The 27,035-nt window shown below is 37.0% G+C and overlaps 1 protein-coding gene across 1 annotated transcript in view; it reads left to right on the top strand.

Annotated features, from left to right (window-relative positions):
• Nucleotides 1-22,089, top strand: part of ZNF367 (zinc finger protein 367) — a 35,248-nt gene extending 13,159 nt beyond the window's left edge. Inside the window, exons 2-5 of the mRNA XM_006902195.1 lie at nucleotides 5,502-5,652; nucleotides 8,402-8,521; nucleotides 9,354-9,492; nucleotides 21,584-22,089. Coding sequence (XP_006902257.1) covers nucleotides 5,502-5,652; nucleotides 8,402-8,521; nucleotides 9,354-9,492; nucleotides 21,584-21,806 — 633 coding nt within the window. The 3' untranslated portion in view covers nucleotides 21,807-22,089. The remainder of the gene's footprint in view (nucleotides 1-5,501; nucleotides 5,653-8,401; nucleotides 8,522-9,353; nucleotides 9,493-21,583) is intronic.
• Nucleotides 22,090-27,035: the final 4,946 nt, after the last annotated feature.

Genomic DNA, 27,035 nt, shown 5'->3' on the forward strand with positions numbered 1-27,035 from the left:
ATACCATAGCCTCAGCCTTCTAAGTTTCATCCCACTTTGTGTTTTAGAATCTGACTTTACCCTTAGGTCTGTGATCCACCTTAAGTTGATTTTTGTGTATGGTGTGAGATGTGCGTACTGTTTCAGCTTTCTTCAGGTAGAAATCCAGTTTTGCCTGCACCATTTATTTGTTGAAGAGGTTGTCATTTGCCCATTTGATAGGTTTTGTTTTCTTGTCAAATACAAATTGATTGTAAGTTGTAGTGGTTGTTATGTGCCATTGAGTCACCTGTGACTCAGCAATTCTGTGCACAATAGTTCTGAACTTTGCCCTGTCCTAAGCTATTCTGACTATCTTTAATACATCTGCCCCATTATCTTAGTTACTGTGCCAGTCCATTTCATCCAGGGTCTTCCTCCATCCTTCTAAGCATGATGTGCTTCTCCAACGAGAACATTCCCAAAATTATGTGAGACAGAGCTTCAAAATCTTTGCCTCTAGGAACAAGTTGGTTTCCTGTATTTGTTCTCTTGGCAACCCACAGTGTATGTTCAATACTCTTCTCCAATACCATAATTCAAAGGCATCAATTCTTTTATCATCCTTAGTCATTGTCCAAGCTCACCTTAGTCTCTAGACTCTTTTCAGCACTCTGTAGAGGTCTCTAACAGCAGATTTTCCTAATGCAGTTCATCTTTTGATTTCCTGACTGCTGATGCCAAGAGTGTTGATTCTGGAACCAAGCAAGCTGAAATTGTTAATGATCTCAATCTCTATCAATCATGTTGATGACACTTAACCTAGTGGTGAGAGTCTTTGTTTTCTTGATGTTGAGCTTCAATTCATATTGAAGTTGATCTTCTGCAGCAAATGCTTCAGATCCTCCTCAGTTTTGATAAGCAAGGGTATGTCATCAACATAATGCAAATTATTGATGCGTCTTCCTCTGACCCTGATGCCACTTTCCTCTTCATAAAGCCCAGGCTCCCAAATGATCCACTTCACATAATAGGTTGAAAAGGTGTGGAGAGAAGGTGTGTCCCTGACACATTATTTTCCAGATATATAAAAAAATAAAAGTTTATAAAGAACTTGGATTTCCATTCATTCATTGTTGCCCATCCCGTCCCCATCCCCAGTTCACTTTTTTTTTTGGAAAGAAAGTTCTTTCAAAAATGTTTTTGTTATAGTACCCACCCGCAGACCACTTTACTATGCAATATGCAACTTTTATTCTGGACTCTTGTCATGCCAGTAATACCTAATCATATATTCCTTTTATACAGTTCTCTCCCTCATCTGTTTCAATGCTGTGTACATTATTTATCCCCTCTATTCTTAGTCGTCCCCCCCCAATCCACATATCAGTCCTATAACAGTGGCATTATGTAATATTTGTCTTTTTGTGACTGAGATATTTAACACAGCATAATGCCCTTCATGGTCACCCATTTTGTATATCCTTGCCTTGTTTTGATGACTGCTTCCTGGTCTGGGTATAATCAGGTGTTCTATGATTCCCATTCTCAATGTTAGCCACAATTTGTTGTGATCCACACAGTCAAACACCTTTGCATAGTCGATGAAGCACAGGTAGACATTCCTCTGGTACTCTCTGCTTTTAGCCAAGATCCATCTGATACTGGCTATGATGTCCCTGGTGGCATGGCCTCTTCTAAACCCAGCTTATATGTTTGATAGTTCTCTGTTGATGTACTATTCTAGGTTTTGGATAATCCTAAGGATTTTGCTTGTGTGTAATATTACAGATACTGTTAGATAATTTCTACATTCTGTTGGATCACCTATTTTTGGAATAAATATGGATTTCTTCTGTCAGTTGGCCAGATAGTTATTTCCAAATTTCTTGGCATAACCTAGTGTGTATGTCCAGAATCTGTTTATTGAAATATGTCAATTGGTATTCCTTCAGTTTCTGGTACCTCTATGTGCTGACTCTGGGAGTGAGTTTCTCACCTGATTGCAGCCCCCTTTCCTGTCTACAAAGTGGCTCCATCAGAGTCCAGAACTGGAACTGGAGCAGCTTCTATCCTGGGGATGGTAGGAAGCTTGCTCCCTAGCACTTCACTGTGTTGGCTCTGGGATTGAGTCTCTACCCTGATTGCAGCCTTCTCTCCTGAAGTCTGTTGTCCTCTTTGGTCTGTGGGCTGGCCCCACAGTGTCCAAGTATCCCTCCTGGGACAGTTTCCCTCCCAAGGAGTTACATGTTCCTCACTCCCCAACACTACAATATGTTGTCTCTGGGAGTCAGTTTCTAACCTGATTCTGTGAGTGGAATTTTGCAGTAGCTTATTATCCTTAGAGAGTTGCTGTAATAACTTTGGAAGGATTTAAGTCTTTACACTGATTCTGAGGAATTGGCCCTGTCAGCCTAACACTTTGACATAAACTTTGAGAAAAACAAGAATTCCAGAACACTTTAATTATGTTCATATGAAACTTATATTTACTCCAAGAAAACTGTTGTCTGGAAAAAACAAGGGAACACTGCATAGTTTAAAATTTTAAAAGGTGTGCATCAAAGTTGTGTCCTTTCCCCATACCTATTCAATCTGTATATATCTGTATATATCTGTATGTATCATTCAAGAAGCTAGACTCTATGAAAATGAATGTGGCATCAGAATCAGAAGACTCACCAACAACTTATATTATGTAAATGACATAACTTTGCTTGCTAAAAGTGAGGAGAACTTGAAACACTTAGAATATCAAATGTCTTCAAAATGAATTCTATCTCAACATCAAGAAGACAAAAATCTTTACCACTGGGCTGACGAGCAAGTGGTGATACCAGGATAGACAGAAAAAAGATTCAAATTGTCAGTGATTTCATCTTGGATTCATAATCAACACCCTTGGTACCAGTAGTCAAGAAATCAAAAGATGTATTGGATTGTTAAAGTCTGCTGTCAAGAACATGTCCAAATTCTTGAGGGGCAATGTCAGACTAAGATTTCCTGATTCAGGCTATTGTCTTTCAGTCACTTGCTATGTGTCTTAGGAGCTGGAGAATGGATAAGTATGACAGAAGAAAAATCAATGCCTCTAGGTTGTGGTTAGTGTTGGAGAAGAGTATTGAATATGTTACTGACTTCCAAAAGAGTAAACAGATATGTCTTGGAAAAGTGCAGCTAGAGTACTTTTAGAGGCAAGGATGGTGAAACTTCATCTTACATATTTTGGGCATGTTGTTTGGGCAGGAGGGGTTATTCCTTGGAAAAAGATGTTATGCTTGGAAAGATCGAGGATCAGCAGAAGAAAGGAAGACAGATCGATGCAGTGACTGCAGCAGTAGACTTAAGTATGTCACAGATGGTGAGGATGGCACAGGATAGGATAGGGTTCATACCTGTTGCTCATAGGGCCACTATGAGTTGTTGTCAATTTGACAGCACCTAACAGCAACAGAACTGAGGAAGCAGTGACTTTGTCCCCATAGATTCATGGTGGCTGTCTTCTGGTCTCTGAACTATCTCAGCTTCTTTTCTTGAAGGATAATAGGTTTATAGTTCTATCAGCCTGTTTCCTGGTTATAGAATTCTGGAAACTGACTAACTTTCCTTCTTGTCCCGTCTTCCCTTTACTATATGCTGAGATGATTTATAGGTCTGTAGTCCACATGCCTGATCTCTCTCTAGCACTTGGTTTCTTAGCCTCACCATTATTATTCTCAGAACATTATAAAATTTTTAATTTGTCTCTCTCTTCTTAGATTTTATTCTAAGCAGCAAGGAGGAACCAGACTTTCTCTTCAAGATAATTATGTAGAAATTGGCTTAGCTAATTATCCAAGACTATCATGTGAAAGTTCCACTTTCACAAACCAAACTCTAGTTTAGCATTGCTTCAACATTCAGAATTCCTTTGCCAAATTATAACAAGGATCACTCTTACCTCAGTTTTTAATATTTCCTTTTAAGGCCTCCCCAAAAGTATATTTAATGGGCACCTTTCTAGCAACATTCTATTCATGCTTCTCTCTGAGTCCTCACCAGAATTGTGTTTAATGTTCATAATTCTACCAGAAGTCTCTGCAAGGCAATCTAGGATTTAATTATTAAGCACTTCAAAGTTCTTCCAACCTCTACCTATTAACCAATTCAAAATCATTTCCATGTTTTAGGTATCTGTTACAACAGCACTTCACTTCTTAGTACAAACTCTTAGTTTGCTAGAGCTGTGATACACTATATCACAAAGTAGGTGGCTTTACAGAATAGAAATGTAATTTCTTACAGTTCTTAATAGTTCAAGCTAAGAGTCTGAATTCAGGGCCAGGCTCTCTATGTCTACTCTAGGGAATGTGTTTTGCTTTTTAGATTTTTCAGTTTATTTGGGCACTTTTTAATGTTTTTAATTTCTCAGAGCCCTAGTGGTTTGATCTGTAGCGAGCTGTGTTAACTCAAAGGTAGCACCTCTCTGGTGGTTCAAACCCTGAGAAAGAAAGATGGGGCAATCTCCTCCCCATGTAGTTTACAACCTCAGAAACCCACTGTAGGGTCATCTCTGTGTCGATTCTATGAGAGAAATTGTCTCCGTGACTTTTCCTTTCCTTGAACATATCTGACATTGCCTCAATTCTTTTACTGTAGATAGAAGCAAGATTGTTCATTTGCCTAAAGCCATTTTCTAGGAATGCACTATGTATTGGTGATTTTCCACCCTGGGACTGTTTGAAGTTAAGGCGAAACAAAGACAGATGCCATGTGTCAGTCCTTCATGTATTCCCCGACTGCTATTTTTCTTCAGCATCCAGGGGCCAGTTAAGGTGAAACAAAGACAGATGCCTATTGTCAGGCCTTCATGTATTCTCAGACTACTGTTTTTCTTCATCTAGGGGCCAGATTCCCTCACTGGGTACTTAAGCCTGGTGTGTGCGGACAGCTGGAGTGGGGAGCTGGACAAGAGCAAGTAAAAATGTTGCAAAGCTTTGTAACCATATTTTAGTTGTTCCCTCCTCCTTGATTCAAAGTTCTATTGGTTGTTGTAAATCTTTGGCTATTTTCCAGAATTTTGACAAAGTTAATTCCAACATTTTTTACTCAATTTTGTGGTTTTGTTGAATGTAGGTGTGAATGGAGTTATCTACTTTGCCACATTTTGCTAAGGTCACTCAAAAAAGAATTAAAAAATAATTTTAAAAATAGGATGCTCCTTGGAGGCAAAGGATAGTGGAACTCCGTCTCATATACTTTGGCCATGTTGTTAGGAAGACCCAGTTGTTGGAAAAGGACATTATGCTCAGAAAGGTGAAGGGTCAGCTTAGGAGAGAAAGACCCTTACCATGTTGATGGATAGACACATTGACTACAGAAATGGACTTAAGTATGTCAGAGATGGTGAAGATGGCAAATGAATGATAGGGCAGGGGTCAGGTCCATTTTTCATGGGTCCCTGTGAATTGATAGCACTTAACTCGATAGCACTTAATAACAGCATCATAGTTTAATGAGTAGAGGACACAAAATTATATCAATGTTTTAAAAATTGTTAACAGGATGGAATCCGACGTGGTAGACCCAGAGCAGATACAGTCCGGGATTTAATAAATGAAGGAGAGCATTCGTCCAGTAGAATCCGTTGTAACATCTGTAATAGGGTATTTCCACGAGAGAAATCACTCCAGGCCCACAAAAGGACTCATACAGGTAAGCTGAGCTAATTTTTGAGAAGGCAAGAAGTAACATTTAATTAGAAGCTGATTTTATATTTGTTATTCTGTGCTGTGAAATCAGAACTGACTCCTAGCTTACACTCTCGCAAGTTTTTAGAGGCTTTAAATCACATGAAAAGAGATTTCCCATCTCTCCACTGTGGAGCAGCTGGTGATTTTAAACTGCGTGCTTGCCTTTGGATCGACAGTCCAACTTCTTACTCAACTAGGCTGCCAGGTTGGATGTTTAGGCCTGGATATGTATTTCCTAATTGATTTATATTTTCTATTACCACTATTGGTTATGAAGCTTTGTAAAACGCACTGCGGTCAGTTCTTTTTTGGTGAGAAGGAATTCTAAACATTGATACCAATATTTAACTTCTAAAGTTAGTATGACAATAGATGACACTGATATTGCAAATATTCATTTTAATTTTCTAACTTTTAAAATTTTTTTACTTGTTAATGGTCTTACATTATATAATTATTGAAATTCAATTGTAAGCCAGATACTGAAACAGCAATTGGTAAGCTTTTAATAGTATTTCTAGACTTGTCAAGTGTCCATTTTAGTCATTACTATATGGTGAGCTATGATTTTTCAGAATTAAATGTATTGCAGGCATATTTGCCAAATCTTTATGTAGGTTTCATTATAGTACATCTTTATGTAGAGAAATTATACTTGCATTTTAGGGGCATACCATATAGAATGCCAAATAATAAATTTTAGGAAGCCCTCATTCTCTTCATAGAAAAAGCTGGTCTCAGAAGAAAGAACCTTATTGTTTATCGAGTTATTTCCAGATAAGGGAAATAAAGTTCCCCCTAAACTATTCACCACTACCTTATGGTTTCTTGTATCTAGAGTTATTTGATTTGTCTAGCATGTGATTTGAATCCACAAGCAGATCCATGGGAGAAGGATTTTCTCATGTGATTTACTGCCTCTTAAAATCTGCTGGAGGATCAGTTGTAGGTTGGTTTCAACTCTGTGGCACACAACAACAAGAATAGTTTCTGTGGAGGTAGATCTGGTGGCATATTCCATGGGAGTTGTCCTGCTAACCCAAAGGCAGCATGTTCTCTCTAGTAGATTAAATTCACCAGTGGTTCTGAAGAAAGGATGGGCAATTTCCTCTCTTTCAATTTACAGCCTCTGAGAAGCCACTGGAGGATCAGCTGTGAGTCAGTTCTGACTTGATGGCAATGAGTTTGAGTTTGAATACTTGTGGCTCTTGAGCTACTTGAAATGTGACTAGCTAAAATTGAGATGGGCAATAATTACATTTAGTGTGGAAAACAAAGTAAAGGTAAGAAACTTCAGTAATGTTTTTAATGCTGATTTTATTTTGAAATTATATGTTAGATTTACTGAGTTAAATAATATATTACTAAGATTAATGTAATGCCTCTTTTTTTGGTTTAAACATGGCAACTGTAAGTGACTTTTTAAATACATCTTTTGGATAGTACTGGTCTATAAGGTGGGCTTGAAAATCTTCTATTTTTCTATTTTGATTATAGTCATCACTCTTTATCACATTGCTGATATTTAGGGGGAAAATATATTCTAATGATCAAAAACTCATTAATTAACAAAAACTTAAACTCATTGTCATCAAGTTGGAACAAACTCCAATTTTTAGAGACTTTGAATTGCCTGGAAAGAGATGGCCCATCTTTCTGCCTCAGAGATTGAAAGCCACCAGAGAGGCATCACCTTTGAGTTAGCAGTGCAATTATAAACTATGCAACTAGAGCTCCATTACTCCATTAGAGTATCATTACCTAAATCCCTAGATATGGGCAGTTTTAATTTTGAATCATTAAAATGGCTTGAGGTTTGACTTTAGTTATTATTCAGTAAAACATTACTTGATGAAATTTTGATCTCAATTTTGAGAGTTTTCATATTTTTCTCTATACCTGGTTTTAAACTCCCCACATAACTGGTATATAGACCATTATTTCTGGCAGAGTTCAGACAGTGTGCCATAACGAAGAGCTCCAAGTCTGGTTCCTATATTTGCCGTTCACCCACTATGTGATCTTGAGTGTGTGACTGAGTACTTCCAGGCCACACCCACTGTTCATTGTACCAAGGATCTGAGGTGGCTTAGGGTTTCCTATAGAGGGTTGTGCTTCTAACTCAGAAATCTTGCACCTCTGAGGTTTTGAATCAGCTGGATGATTCTTGGGAGAAAGGTGGACAATCTCTTTCTGTTGTATTTACAACTTCAGAAACTTCATGGATGGTTAGCCATGAGTTGGTTTTGATTTGATGACAAGGAGTTGAGGGGCTGAATTCGTATAACAAAAGCAGAGTTCTCTGCCAGTTGCCCCAGAAACACCTTGCAGGAGAGAGGACAGTTGAGAGTCTGACTTGGGGTACATTCCAGGTGGAAAGGATTGCTCGTCTTAATTTGGGAAACTGGCTGTTGTAAAGTAGGACTAGGAAACATTTTAAAGAATCAGCAAGAGCTAGTGATGTGGATTATGAGAATAAGGTACTGGGATAAGACAAAGATAATAACTTGAAGGATTTGATCTTGAAGAAAAAAAAAACTTAACGGCCTTAAGAAAATAATGTATTTCTGAACTGAGAACTATTTGCTATTATAACACTTCAATGTGTTCCATAAGTGCTTTGTTGTTGTTTTGGGGTATGATATATATAGAGGTTGATTCTCTTTTTGTCTTATTCTCTCAGAAATAATAAGTACCATCTATTTACACAGGTGAGAGACCGTATATGTGTGACTATCCAGACTGTGGGAAAGCCTTTGTTCAAAGTGGGCAGCTCAAAACACATCAGCGTCTTCACACTGGAGAGAAACCTTTTGTTTGTTCAGAAAATGGTATGCTGTTTGAAATTATGTTAATATAATAGTTATGAGTTAAAATTGCTTGAATTTTTGCTCTAGATTTTAGAAAACATGTAAACTTTCTTGTTAGTTTAAAAATCCATGTTGAACTTCTTTGAAAGGATTGATTTTTAAGTATGAAAATCTTAAAATTAAAGACCTATCCAGCTGTAGGTAGTTGAAAAGTCTACAAAAGCAAATAAATCCAGTAGGCTTTTACTTTGCTTTAAACTTTTTGACTCTTAAACTGAAGTGAGCACATTATTATCTACATTTTTAGTAAAGATTGGGAAAATAAAAAGTAAAGACCTTAACCAGATGTTTTTCTTATGCACACTTATATAATTATATTTGAAATTAAATACAGTTGAGAAAGACCTTAACACTGTTCCTAATAGTATTTTCTTACCAGATGTTTTTCTTATGCACACTTTATAATTATATTTGAAACTAAGTACAGTTGAGTTTTTCTTATTTCTCTGTAGTTTTCTTGATTATAATCAAGAAGCATGTTAGAAATTACTTTGCTTGAGTTTGTATACAATGTTCAGGGTTGGGAACTGAATATTTAGTGTGTTCATCTCTTAAAATATGATAGATTTCACTAAAGGGGTTACTAGGGCTGACATCTTGAACTTATTCCTAATGCTTCTCGGGGGTATTGAGAAGGCCCATATCACCTTCTCTTGACTAGCATGTGTTAGTGATAGTACTGTCTCATCCATCTTAATTGCTTTTTCTTAGACACCACTGAAACTGAACATTTTTCCAGGTCTGTTTGATGGCTGTACATATTGTGATAAGTGTTTCCCTCCTTGTTTTGAAGGCTGTCTAAGCAGATTCACCCATGCAAACCGCCACTGTCCGAAGCACCCTTATGCCAGGCTGAAGAGAGAGGAGCTAACAGACGCACTCAGTAAGCACCAGGTTGCAGATAACAAGGCTGCTGCTGAGTGGTTGGCAAAGTAAGGCACTCTGCCTTTAGGCCACTGGGAAAGTCTGCCTTTGGGCTTGGTTTTGTTTTGGGGACTTTCACAGCTTTGTTGTGGAAGTAACATTTTATTTCTTAAACCACAGATTTGTTATGAGTGGTATTAGAATCGATGTGTGTTAGCAGATTAAAAAAGTGTGACTTTTTAGTAACATTGTTGTTAAGGAATATTTATTTATATTTAGTATGTTTCAGCTTATCATTAGTACATTTTCATTTTCTTTTTATTATAGCTAGATTTTTATACTGATTATAGCAGGGAATTGAAGTTAGAAGTTGTTCCTAAGTGAAGTTCCAAAACATTTTAATTTTATTAACGACAGTGAAGCTATTGTCAAAAATTTCCTCTGAAGATATTTTGGTTTTTAGGATTCATTAAGTGGATTTTGTGACAAAAATGAAGCAGGAGAAGGAATGACTGAATTTTGTACATTCAATGATTTATTCATAGCAAGTATTGTTTCTTCACATTGTATTTCATGCAATCATTCTCATGCATTGTGTTTTATAACATTGATCACCATTGGACCTTGCCCATCTTCACCCTGTCTTTTCTCCCAGATCCTTCCCATTTATTTCTCCCCCCTCTCCAGCCACCAAACTGCAGAAACACAAATGGTGACTTTACACATGGACCTTACCTGATGGACAGCATAGAAATTAGATTGACTAAATCTGTGAAAAGAATTGCTGGAGAGCTCAATAACAAGAGTTAGAACCAGAACAGGTGCTGTGTAACTGACCATCAGTTGTTATGTGCCGGTGAGTCACTTGGGACTCATAGTGACCTTATGCACAATAGCTCAGAAACCTGCCCTATTCTGAGCCAATCTCACTGTCTCTGATACACCTGTCTTCATTTCCCTAGTCACTGTGTCATTCCATCTCATCCAGGGTCTTCTATTTGGAGACAGCTACCTAGCCAACTTACTGGAAGAGATCCATATTTATTCCTATTCCAAAAAGAGTTGATCCAAGAGCGTGTGGATATTATAGAACAATATCACTGAAATCACATGTAAGCAAAATCTTGCTGAAAATTATCCAAAATGACTGTGACAATACATAAACAGAGAACTACCAGAAATATAGTCTGGGTTTAGAAAAGGCCATAACAATAGGGACGTCATAGCCAATATCAGTTGGGTCTTGGCTGAAAACAGAGAGTACCAGAGGAAAGTCTATGTTTCATTGACTGTGCAAAGGCATTTGACTGTGTGGATCACAGCAAGCTCTGGCTGACTCTGAGAAGAATGGGAATCTCACTTGACTGTGCTCATGTGAAATGTATACCTGGTCCAGGAAGCAGTCATCAGAACAGAGCAAGGAAACACAACATGGTTCAAATTTTTGAAAGGGATGCATCAGGGATGTGTCCTGTCTCTATATCTTTTCAATCTATATGAGGAACTTTATCACAAAGAATGTGACATCGGAATTAGAGGAAGACTCAGTAGCCTTTGTTATGCAAATGACATGACCTTGCTTGTTGAGACTGAGAAAGACTGATGAAGCATTTGCTGCAGAAGGCCAAGGATTAAAGCCCAATATAAAAAAAAAAACAAAGATACTCACCACTGGGTCAATTGTTAATATCATGATAGCTGGAGAAGAGATTGAGATTGTTAACAGTTTCAGCTTTCTTGGCACTCTTGGCACCATCAGTCAGGAAATCAAAAGATAAATTGCATTGGGAAAATCTACTGTTAGAGACCTCTTGAGAGTGCTGCAGAGCAAGTATGTCAGACTAGAAACTAAAGTGCGCCTTATCGCAGTTACTTGCTATGGATCAGAGAGCTGGACAGTGACTAAGTATGATGGAAGAAGAATCGATGTCTTTGAGTTTGGGTGCTAGAGAATAGTATTGAATATTCCATTGATGGCCAAGAGAACAAACAGGTCTTTCTTGGAGAGGGTGAAGTCAGATTTCTCCTTGGAGTCAAGGATTTTGAAGCTTTATCTCACATACCTTGGGCATATTGCTCAGAGGGACCAATTCTTGGAGAAGACCATCAATTACTCATGTGTAATTCAAATTAAAGCTGAAGAAGATTAAAACAAATCCACAACCCTCTTGTGCTTGCTCCCAGCCACAGGGTCGGAGCAGGAGTGAGAGTTCCTCTTGGCCTCCTTGTGTCCTAGTGCCGCCTGGTCTTAGAGCAAGTTCCCAGCACCATGAAGATCTGGACCTGTGAGCATGTCTTCTACCACCCCGGGGAAATGGTCACAACTGCTGTGATGTAGAAGTACTCCAACCTGATGAATCCCAGTGTGGTGGAAATGATGTCCTGCACAGTCCACACCCCTCAGAGAAGCTGACTGCCCTCTGTGATGCAATCTCCTATTGGTGCAGCGGGAACTGAGATTATAAGTGCAGGAGCATTCTGTAGTTGATCCTGTAGAGAAAATGATGGAACTGAAATGCACATATTAATATTTCATTTACAAACATGTTTTCAGTGGGCGAGAGGCTCACCTACAAGCCCCACACTACGGACCTGGGAAAAACAATTCTCAGTCGGGAAGCCATCCTCACCCTGAAGGGTGTGAGCCTCAGCAGCTACTTGGAAAGTCTGATGAGAGTACCATATCATCTCTTCAAATGCTAGTAATGGTCAAGAAACCATGGAATGAGTAATGCTAAGATTGAAGAATTGGCTCTGCTAGAGGAAGCATAAACCACCATTGGCAGTGGCGGCATTTGGAGAGAAATTACAGTGACATGAGGCACAGTGGCAGGCTCCAAGTCAGCAGTGTATTTATTGATTATTTAAGAACTATAACTCTATTTTAAGTAGATTTTTGTTTTTTTAAAAGTAAGGTGGAGATTGTTTATATGTCTTTGGATCAAAACAAAGAGGAGTAGGATTTCAAACCAACAGATCATTGAAAATATTGTTGGTTGATGACAGTCTATTTATCAAGTATCCTATGTTTTTGTGGAAATTCAACGTTTATTGAAAAAGTGCCCTGAAATTGATAACATCATATTGAGTCTCCTAGAAGTAAAGGGTCAGGTTTCCAGGGTGTGGAAATTCTGCTGGGCTTTGACCAACACCACAACAAAGCGAACCTACTCTGGTCCACAGGCTGCCCTCACTCTGCTGCACACACCAAAAAACTCATCTTAAAGGGAGAAATTGGGACTTTTCAAGGCTATATTGATTTGCCTAAATTATCTCACTCTGTTAAAACCAGTGTTTTGATTTGGTATTTTGGTAAGATTTTTTGAAAGAAAAGTCTTATCAAAGTAATCTATAATTCCAACAAGATAGGATTTTATTGTGTTAAAGAGTACTGAATTGGCTTGCCAATATTTATAACTTAGTCAAAAAGCATTACCCCGTTAATTAATTGCATCTGTAATACCTTCAAAGTCTTGTGATTTTGTGTGCTCTATGTGAGCTAGTAAGGTTAACTGAAAAGTAGCCATTACCTGAATTTTTTAGCACTCTAAACGTCACTGAACAGCTGTGCACATCTTTTAGTAATTCGCATGTGGCTGACTTAGAGATCACCGAGTGTCCAGATTTCTTAAGTGGCCACGACTCTGTGATTGCTAATACCTAATGTGTCATGTTGTTTAAATAAAATTACCTTTTTACGTAATTGTCATCATAAAACTTTCTTTACACAAAGAGCTGTGCATCATTGGAAATTACACAAATATTCTTTTGATCTGAAGCATAAATCCCAGGTACTTAATGTTTTTTATAATACAGCACTAGTGCAGGGTGTAGGAGGTGGTAGGGAAGAAAAAAGAATAAGAAAGGGGGAGGAAACCCAAAAGCATTGGCCCAAGTTAAGTACTAATTGAATTGTGCTATAGCTTTCATTTAGGATAAATTCTTATTTTGGCTGCAAAGGGGCTGCTGCAGTTAGAAAATAATCCAATAAATGTATTTCATCTCATACTTTGTAGCAGAGTACTAATACCCCAAAATTGAAATTGTTGTATTGTTTCTGTTACAAGGTGATTGATTAGTTCTTGCCTTTATTGTTAATAACACATGTTAACTAGTCTGGTTTCCTACTTAGAGAGAACCTATTGTATAGATCAGATGTCAAGCTATTAAAAAAAATAATTGGGGTTTTGAGAATAATATTCAGCTTATGATTTCTTAGGACATTTGTTAAAGCAAATTGAATCCAATAAGGTTTGTGATTATTTTTTGTACCTAGAAATGGTTTTTACAACTGAAATTTAACATTTCAGCTAAACAGAACATTGTGGAATACTGTTATTTGATAAAACTTGCTTTGTGTAATTTCTGTAAATTGTTGAAGATATAATGCCCTAATGATAAAAAGGTTTCAAACATAGTTCTCTTTTAAAAATAGTTAGTAATTTGACTTTGGCCTATTAAACAGCAAGCATTTATATTCAGAGGCCAAAACTGGACTAGACTATAAATAAACACATGGGCTTATTGAACATCTTACCCTATTTAATATTAAAAATGTAAGTTATATGAATTAAGAGAAACCTTTCTTGTTAATAAAAATTTGGTATTAACTAAAAAAAAAATATTTACAAGAAGCAAAATATGACCTTGAGTCTATTCCACCTGAATTAAAAAATCATCTGAAGAACAGGTTTGATGATCAAAGATTGGAGACCAGAGGAGCTGTGGAATGAAATCAAAGACATTTCCATGAAGAGATAAAGGGTCATTACAAAGAGGACAAAGAAAAAAATAAAATGGATGTCAGAAGAAACTATAAAAATTGTATGAGAGAATTTAGAAGCAAAAACAAAGGGAAGAGATGCTGAAGTTAAAAAAAAAAAAGATATCAAAGGGTAGCTTGAGAAGACAAAGCAAACTATTACCACAAAATATGCAAAGAGCTTGAGTCAGAGAATAAAAAGGGAATAACTTGCTCAGCATTTCTCAAGCTGAAAGAACTAAAAAGACAGATTTTTTTAAAAAACTTCTAATTGTAATACTGAAAGATACCAATGGCAAAATCTTGAATGAGTCAGGAATCATTAAAAGAAGATAGAAGGAATATACAAAGACATTATACCAAAAAGAACTGGTTGACACTGAACAATTTCAGGAGGTACCATATGTGTATGAGTCAATGGTAAAAAAGGAAGAAGTGCAGCTATGCTGAAGACACTGGGAAAAAAAAAATAAGACTCCCGGAATAGGTGTGATACCCACTGACATTTTTCAGCTAACTAATGCAATCCTGGACTTGCTCACCACTCTATGCTAGGAAATTAGGAGAATACCTGACTAGCTGACCAAATGGAAAATATACTACATGCAAACAAAATACTGCTGAAGATCATCCAAAAACAACTGAAACGGTACATCGACAGGGAACTGCCAGAAATTCAAGCTGGATTTAGAACAGTATGTGGCACCAAAGTATCATTGCTAATGTCAGATGGATCAGGATGAAAGCAGAGAATATCAGAAAATTGTCTATCTGTGTTTTATAGACTATGCAAAGACATTGACCCCATGGATCACCAAACTATGGCTAACTTTGAGAAGAGTGGGATTTCCGGAACACTTAACTGTGCTCATGCAAAATCTATACCTGGACCAAGAAGCTATTATCTAAAGGTAACAAAGGAACACTGTATGGTTTAAAATCAGGAAGGGTTTACTATCTAATCTAGAAACAATTGTGTAATTTATAAATATGGGACTAGGAGGTGTAGAAATGAACTAATAGTATTAATGGTAAACAGTTTTTTAACTCAATCATTTTAAAAGACCATGTAAAGTATTATAAAAACATTATCCCATTAGTAAATTCCTAAGATTTTATAGCATGTTGGTCAAATCATCTGAAGGCTTTTTTTTACTTCTGTTTCATTGTGGTACGGATATTTCCTAAAATTCTATTCTGCCAAAATAGTGTATTATAGAATGAGCTTGATTTAGCCTTAATTAGCTAACCAGACCAAGTGAAACAGTCATAATTTCTTCTATGTGTTCTTTGTTGATTTTTTTTTTTTTAAGTTTTATTTGGAATCTAATTAGTGTATTTGGGCCAGTGTGGGAATAGATGGTTAAGAAATGAATATTACTTAAAAGAATGCTTTACCATAGAGTAAATTGCTGATTGTTTATATAAATAAACAGAAGACCTTTCCCTTTTCTGGTTTGGTAACAGCAGAATATTTATGTTTTCCAGAATCTATTACTCAAGTTTCTAAAAATTAACAAGTAAAATGAGCAAGTTTATAATGTTAAAAAAAAATCAGGAAGAGTGTGAATCAGGGGTTTATCTTTTCTTTGAACTTATTCATTTTGTATGCTGAGTAAATAATTTGTGAAGCCAGACTCTTGTGAAGATGGATGTGGCATCAGGATCAGAGGAAAACTCATCAACGACTTGCTTTATACAGATCATTCAACCTTGCTTGCTGAATGTGAGAGGGACCTGAAGTGCTTGTTGCAGAAGATCAAAGACTTATTGTTGTTGTTAAATGCTGTCGAGTCATAGATAACTCATAGTGACCCTAGGAATAAAAGACCTGAACACTTGTATAACTTTCATAGTTTCTTCACATTTGTAGAGTTTCCAGAGGCAAGCTGTTTCAGAAATGGATACCACTCCTGCTTCCAAGCTTGTTTTAATTGGGAAGCTCCACCAAACACTGTCCACCATGGATAACCATTATTACATTTGACACATCAGTGTCACAGTGCTTAGCATCACAACCATGAGTTACTGCTATGCAGCAAATGGACAAACCAGTGCTATACCACTTAGAAGAATGTTTGACAAAAAAAACCCCAGTTAAGACCAGGCCTAAGGGCCGCAGATTAAAATCACCCATCTACAGCCTTCAATATAGATTGCATCTTACATCAAAGATACGAAGGTCTGAAAGGATCTGGTATGAAAAACAATGTATTCTTTTTTTCATTGTAGACTAGATGACAATTTACATTTATTTTATTTTAAATTTTCTACTAGTTTATTTACAAAATTCAAGTACATTGTTTTCAAGAACAAATTCTTTCAATTTCCCCTAACCCCTCCATCAAATTGTACAATCCCATGTTTAATACCCCCCCTGCCCCCTCCACATCCTTATCCCTCTGCTTCCAACCTCTCTCACCCCTCTTGGATCCTTATACTCATTCTACAATAATGGTTTTATACAGTATTTATCCTTATGGGACTGAGTTAGTTCACTTAGCATAATGCTCTCCAGTCCCTCCCAAGTTAGGTAATAATTTACAAAATCATTGCTCCTTCATGCTGCATAGTATTCCATTTACAAAATGGGCAAAAGACATGGAAAGAATTTTCACAGAGGAAGATATTCAAATGGCAAACAGACACATGAAGAAATTTTCCAAATCACTGGCACTAAGAGAAATGCAAATCAAAACCACAATGAGGTACCATCTCATTCCAGTAACAGTGGCAAAGTTTAACAGGGCAGCAAGTAATAAATGTAGAGGATATGGCAAGAGAAGAACTATTATACATTGTTGGTGGGCTTGTAAAATGGTGTAACCATTCTTGAAGGCAGTTTGGCACTTCCTCAAAAGGCTGAACGTAGAAATTCCATATGACCCAGCTATTCCACTACTTGGAATATATCCTTAGAAAATGAAAACTGAGGCACAAATGGAGATTTGTACGCCAGTGTTCATAGCAGCATTATTCACTATCACAAGAACGTGGAAACAGCCCAAATGTTCAACCACAAACAAATGGATTGAGAAATTGTGGTACATTCACACAATATATTCTAACTTGATAAATAAATCCGTATAAAATAAAATTTTAAAAAAGAAGGCAAAGGTCCTTACCACTGGACCAGTGGGCAATGTCATGATAGATAAAGGATTGAAACTGTTAATGATATCATCTTGTTTTGTTTGCAATCAATACTCTTGGTACCAGTAGTTAAGAGATAAAGAGATGTATTGCTTTGGATAAATATGGATCCTTTCCAAAATATTGACAAGCATTGACGTCAGTCTGAAGACCAAGACATGCTTGATTCAGACCATGGTATTTTCAGTTATTTGCTGTACATCTGAGAGCTGGATGGTGAATAAGGATGATAGAAGAAGAATTGATGCCTTTGAGTTGTACTGTTGAGGAAGAGTCTTGAATACCCCTTGGACTGCCAAAAGAACAAACAGGTATGCCTTAGAAAAGGATGCAGCTGAAGTGCTCCTTGGAGATAACAATGACCAAGCTTCATCTCATACTTTGACCAACTGTAAAATATACTACATGGAAAAGGGTGTTATGCTTGGAAGGTTGGAAGATCCCCATTGAGATGGATTGACATGGTGACTACAGCAGTATTTTTAAGTGTATCATAGGTGGTGAGGAGGCACAGGTCAGGGTTTAACTCTATTGTTCATTGGGTTACTATGCGTTGTATTCGACTTAGTGGTACCCGCTACAACATGTGTATATGAAGGGAGCACTGGTGGCTTAGTGGTGGGAGTTGAGCCCAAAGGCATTATTCCATTTGAATCCACCAATCCACCAACTGCTCTACAGGAAAAAGGCTTTCTCCTGCAATTTATAGCCTCTGAAAATCCATTGGAGAGTCAATCAGTTATGAGTTGTTCCAACTTAATGTACATGGCAATAAAACGTATGTGTATGTAAGACTATCTGATGACATAGTACATAGCATGTTGAGCTGCTAATCAAAAGGCCTTGTATCTGGCAGTTCAAATCCAACAACAGTTTTGTAGGAAAGAGATAGATATTCTCCTATAAAGATTTACACCCCCGAAAACCCAAAGGAAGGTCCTATGAATTAGAATTGATTCTGCAGCAGAGGATTTTGGTTCTATTGTGTATGTAAGCCAGCAATGATTTTATTACTGCCCAGCTTCATTGACCTCCTCTGTAATTAGGATAAAGCTCCAAATCCATAACTGTGCTGCATTTACTCTGTAAACTTCTGATGATGTGCCAGCCTGCAGCCACACCTCTAGATCCTCTTGGGTCTCAGCACCCTGTCACTGCAGTGTGGGGTTATTTGTACACACTGCCTCATGCTGGCAATGGTCATGTCCTTTGGCCCCTCTTTGCTCACCCTTCATGTCTCGCTCAAGTTGAACATCACTTTAGAAAGATTTTCTGTGACTTTCTCATTATCTCTTAAAATAAGATTAATGTTAGGTGTTTTTGTGTGAATTCGACTCATAGCAATCCTATGTAAAACATCAAAAACTAGTGCTTAAATCCATGTTATAGTTATTGTGTCATTCTGCATCATTGAGGGTTTTCCCCTTTGTTTAATCTCTACTTTCTCGAGCATGATGTCATTTTCTAAAGGGTGGCCCCTCTTGATAATATGCCGAAAATATGTGAGGTGAAGTCTCAATATCTTTGCTTTTGAAGAATACTTTGTCTAAGATACATTTATTTGTTTTTCTTTTAGTAGTCCATAGTATACTTGATGTTCCTCACCAGTACCACAGTTTAAAGCATCGATTCTTCTTTGGTTTTCCTTATTCTTTGCCTAGTTTTCAAATGCATGTAAAGCAGTTGAAAAGCAATTTAAACTGACATTTTAAAGCTCTTCAGCATTTATTTTATTTTATTTTTTTATTTTGTGTGTGTACTGTCAAATCAGATCTGACTGGTACAAGAGGAGAGTGTTCCTCCTTCTCCAGCAGAGCATCTGGTGAATGCTCTTCAGCATTTTCAAGAGATCCTTTACAGTACAATTTCCCAATGCAGTATGTTTATTTCTTGACTCTTAAAGATTAGACTCCAACGTTACTGTTAATGTGCCGTTGAGTTGCCTGTGACTCATAGTTACCCTATGTACAGTAACTGTTCAGGTTCACCTTGTCCTACCATGAGCCAGTCTCACTGTCTCTGACATGCCTACCCACATTAACCCAGTTATTGTGTCAGTCCATCTCCTTTGGGGTCTTCTCTCCTGCGCTGTCCCTCCACTTTCCAAGCATTAGGTCCTTCTCCAAGGACTGGTCTCTCCTGGCAATATACTCAAAGTATGTGAGATGAAGCTTCAAAATCGTTGCCTCCAAGAAGCAACCTGATTTCACTCTCCTAGGACAGACCTGTTTATTCTCTTGTCAGTCCATGTTATGTTCAATACTCTTGTCCAGAACTATAACACAGGCATTAATGCTTCTGTTACCCTTAGTCATTGTCCAGCTCTCTCATGCATTCCAAGTAAATACAAAGACCATGGCTTGGATCAGGTGCACCTTAGTTTCTAGACTGACATCTTTACTCTTCAGCACTCTGGGAATGTCCCTGATACTTCATTTTCCCAGTGAAATTCATCTTTTGATTTCTTGATAATGGTGCCAAGAGTGTTGATTGTGGCACCAAGCAAGTTGAAATTATTAACAATTTCAATCTCTTTTCCGTCTATCATAATGCTCCCAGTTGGTCCAGTGGTGAGAATCTTTGTCTTCTTGATAGTGAGCTTCAATCCATATTGAAGTCTACAGTCCTTGACCTTCTGCAGCAAATGCTTCAGGTCCTCCTCAGTTTCAGCAAGCAAGGTTGAGTCATCTCTATAACGCAGGTTGATGAGTCTTCTTCCAGTCCTGATGACACATTCCTCCTCAAAGTCCAGCCACACGAATGATCTGTTCTGCATGTAAATTGAAATGGTATGAAGGTAGGATGCATCTCTGATGTACACCTTTTATGATTTTTTAACTCCAGTAGGATGCATCTCTGATGTACACCTTTTATGTTTTTTTAACTCCCCATAGATGCATTTATGACATAATGTGTTTCCCCTTTCATAATATCTACTACACACTTATTAGTTGTTCATTGTCTATTCTCCCTTCTAAACCAGTGCTCCAGGATAGTGAGCATCACATTTGTCTGTCTCGTTTCCTTCTCTATCTGCAGGGCATAGAATAGCTTATTACTTTGCTAAATTGTTGAATGAGTAAATGCTGTATTACACTTGGATAAAGTACATAAGGACTAGATCATGGAAAGTGGAAATATGACTTGATTATTTAAGCTAAGCAAAATTTATTTGCATTGCAACAGAAATTCTACCCCTTAGACTTTTTACTGCTCACTAAACTTATCTTTTATCATTGTTCTTCATGTTGTACTGGACTATTTACATTTTTTTGTTCATTCTTCAATGTATTCCTAAATTTTTCTACTTTGAATAGTTCAGATTTTCTGAAATTTGGTAAGAAACCACATGAGCACAATTTTATATGTTTGATACGTGTTTCCTCCATGAAGCCATAACTACAATCAAGATAGTGAACAGCTTTCAGAAGTTGCCTAATTCTCCTTTGTATTCTATCCCTCCAGCGTCTTCAGACTTTTTTCTTAAACAACTGCTGATCTGATTTCTGCCTCTAAAAATTGTTCTCTGCATTTTTCCAGTTTTTGTAGTCAAACAATATGTATGCCTATTAGCTTGGCTTTTTTCACACATTATTATTTTGAGATTAATCTGTGTCAATTACTTTTTACTGTTGAGCAGCATTCTGCAGTATAGGTTCACCTCATTTTTATTATTTATTGATGGATATTTGTTTTGATTATTAAAAATAAAGCATCTGTGTACAAATTTTAGTATGGAAATGTTAGTTACCAAAGGTATTGGGCATTTGCTAAGCAGTGGTGATGTGATTATTTTTCTTTTATAAGCTCTGTTAAGGAATATACTTATACCACAGTTTGTGGGTTTACATTTTTTTTGTAACTCTTCCTTCTTGAATGCTTCTGTCTTCAGTCCTTAGAACGTTTTCTCTCTCTGGATAGGATAAATAGGTTTCTAAGAACTTTTTTTTTTTAATTCTTTCTATATTTTCCTCTAGTTCATAATATTCAAGATTACTGTAGTTTAGTTGCAAAAACACAATTAGAGAATTGAAACTCAGAATTGTCATTATTTGATTATGGATACCAGCGTAAGATCTTCAATTTCTTTGAACTTCAGGGATGTTTTTCCTTCTGTAAGTGGGAAATAATATGTATATGAAATCACTTTATAACTTTAGCACATGAAATAATGGGGTTTTTTAATGATTAATAAATATTTGACAATTTATGCCATATAAATAATGCAAATGTGTTTCATGCAGGTATTGGGAAACAAGAGAACAGCGTACTCCTGCCTTGAAAGGGAAGTCTACTCAGAAGGCTGACCAAGAGCAACAGGACCCTCTGGAATACCTTCAGTCTGATGAGGATGATGATGAGAAGAGTGGGGCTCAGCGCCGTCTGCAGGAGCAGCGCGAGCGGCTGCACGGGGCCCTGGCCCTCATTGAGCTTGCCAACCTAACAGGAGCACCCCTCTGCCAGTAGCCGAAACACTGACTGTTCCACTGTACAAAAGTACTGCCCGGCATACTTAAAAAGTAGATCCTTGGGCATAAGCTAAGCACCTTATCTGCTTATCTTAGGCTGCTATTCTGTAGACATTGATGAAGAATGTTATTGCCCCACAATATGGGGTGAAAGATAATTGCACTTTTTTTATATGGAAATGGATTTGATGTAAAGTTTAAATATTTTGTAAATATAAGACCGCACAGTACAGGGTAGAAAATGATATTTTGTGGGAAGCTAGATTTTGCAAGTTTAATGCATTCTTTAGAAGCAGTTCTCACAGAAAGCACTTTCTGAGTAAGACATTTGTGTGAAAAAATCAGAATGGTACACATAGCCAAAGAAAGTGAAATAGATTATTTATAAGATCATTTTAAACAATGTATATTAATATGTTTAACGATACTGTAAACACTGAAGCAAACAAGTTTAAGTATGTAAGATAGGTATTTTTAAATTGCAAAATGGTTGGCCTAGAAAGGCTAGAGAATGGAAGTTATTTTGGAAGATGTTCAAAGAAACTGGACTTGGAAAAAGTTGGATATTTGAGAATGTTTGTAAGATGTACAGTAGCTCAGAATTTTCAAAATTGGTATAAAATCAGTCTTATTCTGTGTTTTGGGGCTTTTAAAACTACCGTGTTTAAAAGCACTTGTTATCCCTAGCTTGTTAACATTTGCACATTTCATATTTATCATTTGCTGAAATTGAGTGATTAACCTTGCAAAGTCTAAGTAACATGGTAGTTGGTAACATTAAAAGACACATTATGGGCCCTGTAATGAGATACGGCAGATTTTTATTAATAAATGAGACACCTGCAGAATTGTTTGGTAATGAACTGTTTTTAGATCTTTTGTTAGCAAACACTAAATTGTAATTATACTACTTATTTAGTGGAGACCTCTATTTTTCTTTTCAGTGCATAAAGCCATCTTCTTGCTTTACTTCAGAGTAACACACCAAGCTATTTTGTGGTCACTAAATTTAGCTGTCAGTTAAATATTGAAGAAAAATATTAGCTATTCAAATAAATAGGCTTCTAGATTACTTTTAATTACAAGTGTTAGGTTGTATGGTTTTAAACCATTTTCCCAAATAGCAAAGTTACTAAACATCACTTACGTACACACTTAAATATAAGGAGAAAAATCAAGAGCTCTGAGTGGTTCATCTCTATATGATGTAACCCTTGATCATTAACGTTTCTTTTAAGCAGAAATTAAATAACATGCATAGCATAGTAATTTATAGATTGCTTAATTGGAGTAAACATTGTCATTTTAGAGAGAAATTGGGATCCTTCACTGTTCTTTTTCTTCATAAAGTGAGGCAGCTTAAACATTATATAAAAGAATATGCGTCATTATTTAAAAATTCTAATGTGTTCCAGTACATAGTTTTTGTAGCCATGGGGAAGCAGAAGCATGTAAATGCCTTGACAAGTAGTGACAGTGCAAGAAAAGATAGAATAACAAATAATGTTTATGGTGAGGACAGATTTTAAAAATGTAATTCCTCTATACAGTAAATTACAAATCTTGAGGGATTTTTTTTTTTCTTATATTTGTAATAGTTGAAGACTTGTTTGTAATCTGATAGAATTTAAGCTTGGAGCACTGATAAGCAAGTTTATGAGAGACTATTACATCTGAATTTGTTTAGTTTCAGAATTTCCTCTAAATTATTTCTTTTCAAATATGATTTTAATTAAACAACAAAGAAGCACTCATTAATGTTGGGAAATCTAAAGTTTGTTTAATTTGCCCAGAGAAGGAAAAACAGTAAAGATTTTGAAAATACAATACTTGTCACTTTTTAGGTAAGATTTAAGGTCTTTAAAAAGAAGAATTTTACTTATTTCTCTGGTCAACTTTTGCCAACCATAGTAGTTATATATACAATCATATTTATATAATTGGAGCAGTTTATGACATTATTACAACTATTTTCTACAGAAATAATAAATTTTTTTGTATAAATATAGTTGGACAAAATGCATTGGCATCTAAAATTAACTCTGCTTTTTTGTTTATAAAATCTTTTTACTTTTAGATTTCAGAAGTGTTTTATGCTTCATATGGCTTAAGTTGTAGTTTGGCATAATTAACAGCATAAAAAGAAACATGCTGTAATTTTAAGAGATGCTTTAAATACAATAAAAATTTATTTTGAAGTTGTGTTGCAGTGATGACCATTCTTTTTTTTTTTTTAATCTTCCTTTTCTTAAACCCTTTATAGTTTGTTTTATCAAAATATAATAACAATAATAGAGGAAAATGAGGCAGAAGTGAAGGGGAGGGTGAAGGAGAAGATAACAAGAACAAACCCAGGAGTCAGCCACAGCTCTCCATTCTTCATTACCATCTTAGGGAGTTCTGATGGCTTAGTGAGAAGGACTTGCACTGCCAACTCAAAGGAATGTGGTTTGAATCCGCCAGCCACTCTGAAAAACCCACTTGAAGGGTCAGCCATGAGTTTGTTCTGAGTTGTACACAGCAGTAGCCCATCACTGTGAATTGCTTTGTTTTAAAATTAATTTCCTTCAGATTATGGAAATTCATTTGACTTCTCTGAAAGTATACAACATATATATATATATAGTATTCAACCATTACTACTATCTTTCCAAACCTCTTTAATCACCCCAAACTACCTTTAAGTCTTCCTCTTCCCGTGGTAACTGTTTGCCTAACAGGTTTTTTGTTTTGTTTTGTTTTGTTTCTAAGTCTGCTGTCAGGGACTTATTGAGTACTGAAGAGCAATGATGTCAGGCTGGAGACTAAGCCACCTGATCTGGGCTATAGTCTTTGCAATTACATGCTATGCATTGGAGAGCTGGACAGTGACTAGGGATGATAGAAAGAGAGTTGATGCCTTTGAGCTGTGGTGCTGGAGAAGAGTGTTGAATATGCTAAGAGAACAAATAGGTTTGTCCTGGAGAGGGTGAAGCTGGACTGCTCCCTGGAGTCAAGGATTCTGAAGCTTCATCTGACATACTTTGGGCATGTTGCAAGGAGGGACCAGTCCTTGGAGAGGGACATCATGTTTCAGAGAGTGAAGGGATGGCGCAGGAGAGGAAGACCCTTAATGAGATGGAGTGATTCTGTGATTGGAATGGTAGGAGTGACTCTGTCTGAGAGCGAGGTTGGCACAGGATAGAGAAATGTTTAGGGCTCTTATATATAGGGGTCTATGAGTTGCAAGCGACTCAACAGCACGTAACAACAACAACAACAACTAGTTTATTTACAAAATTCAAATACAAATTTGAACACATTCTTTCAATTTCCCTCACCCTTCACCCATCAAATTGTACAACCCAATGATTAATATCCCCTTTCCCCTGCACATCCACATTCCTCTGCTTCCAGCCTCTCCCACCCCTCCTGTATCCTTATTCTACAATAATGGCTTTATGTAATAATTATCCTTATGTAACTGAGTTAGTTCACTCAGCATAATGCTCTCTAGTCCCTTCCAAATTAGGTAGTGATTTACAAAGTTATTGCTCCTGCGGGCTGCATAGTATTCCATTGTGTGAATGTACCATAATTTCTCAATCCATTGGTTTGTGGTTGGATATTTATGCTGTTTCCATGTTCTTGCAATAGTGACTAATGCTGCTGTGAACATTGGTGTAAAAATCTCAGTTTGTGTCTCAGTTCTTATATTTTCAGGGTGTATTCCTAGTAGTGGAATAGCTGGGTCAAATGGAATTTCTATGTTCAGCTTTTTGAGGAAACGCCAAACTGCCTTCCAGAATGGTTGCTCCATTTTACAATCCCACCAACAATGTATGAGTTCCTTTCTCGCCACATCCTCTCCGGCATTTATTACTTGCTGCCCTGCTAAATTTTGCCACTCTTACTGGAATGAGATGATATCTCATGTGGTTTTGATTTGCATGTCTCTTATAGCTAGAGATTTGGAGCATTTCTTCATGTGTCTGTTTGCCATTTGAATATCTTCCGCTGTGAAAAATTCTTTCCATGTCTTTTGCCCATTTTGCAATTGGATTATCAGTCTTTTTCTTGTGGAGGCCCAGGAATATACTGTAAACTTTTGTTATAAGACTCTTGTCTGAGATGGAATTACCAAATGTATTTTCCCAGTCTGTAGGTTTTCTTAACTAAGGTATTTTTTAAAAATTTATTTTATATTTATTTAGCAGTGTTTAGGACTCTTGTACATAGGGTCGCTATGAGTTGCAAGTGACTCAATGGCACATAACAACAACAACCAGTTTATTTACAAAATTTCAAATATAGATTTGTTATGTGCTGTCACCTGTGACTCGTAGTAACCCTATGTACAACAGCCCTTAACCCTGCTCTATCTTGTGCCAATCTCTGAAACACCTACCCCTATTACCCCAGTCACTGGATCAATCCATCTCATTGAGGGTCTTACTCTCTTGTGCTGTCCCTCCACCCTCCTAAGTATGACGTCCCCCTCCAAGGTCTGATCCTGCCTTGCAACATGTACAAAGTATGTCAGATGAAGTTTCAGAATCATTGCCTCTAGGGAGCAGCCTGGCTTCACTCTTCAGGATGAACTAATTTGTTCTAGCAGTCCATGGTATATACAATACTCTTCTCCAGCACCGCAGCTCAAAAGCATCAATTCTTCTATCATCCTTAATCATTGTCCGACTTTCTGATGCATAACAAGTAATTACAAAGATCATGACCTGTATTAGGTGTATTAGACCATGACCTGTATTTAGTCTCCAGACTGACATCATTACTCTTCATTACTTTGGAGAGGTCTCTAACAGCAGACTTTTCCCAGTGTGATTCATATTTTAATTTCCTGGCTGCTGGTACCAAGAGTGTTGATTGTAGAGCCAAGCAAACTGAAGCTGTTAACACTTTCAATCTCTTCACTATCTATCATGATGCTGCCAATTAGCCCAGTGGTGAGAATCTTTGTTTTCTCTCTTTTTTTCTTTTTTTATTGGGAAAAACATATTGGGGGTACAAGGAGGTGAGGGTTGGGGGCAGAAGGGTGAGGGTGGGCCAGGATGCAGCTGCAGAGCTGCAGTTTGGTCGGTGGGGGGAGCAGGTGAAGGAAATGATGAGGGTCCAGTGGGGACCAGATGAGCATTTTCCAATGGTAATTAAACCAACTGTCTTGTTGATTTGGGAATTGGATGCCGACTCTCTGGCTTCTTCATGCTAAACAGGGGTGTAGATGTAAAGG

Source organism: Elephantulus edwardii, unplaced genomic scaffold (genome assembly GCF_000299155.1).
Source record: "Elephantulus edwardii isolate Elephantulus edwardi_28Jun2011 unplaced genomic scaffold, EleEdw1.0 scaffold00379, whole genome shotgun sequence".
Classification (NCBI taxonomy): Eukaryota; Metazoa; Chordata; class Mammalia; order Macroscelidea; family Macroscelididae; genus Elephantulus; species Elephantulus edwardii.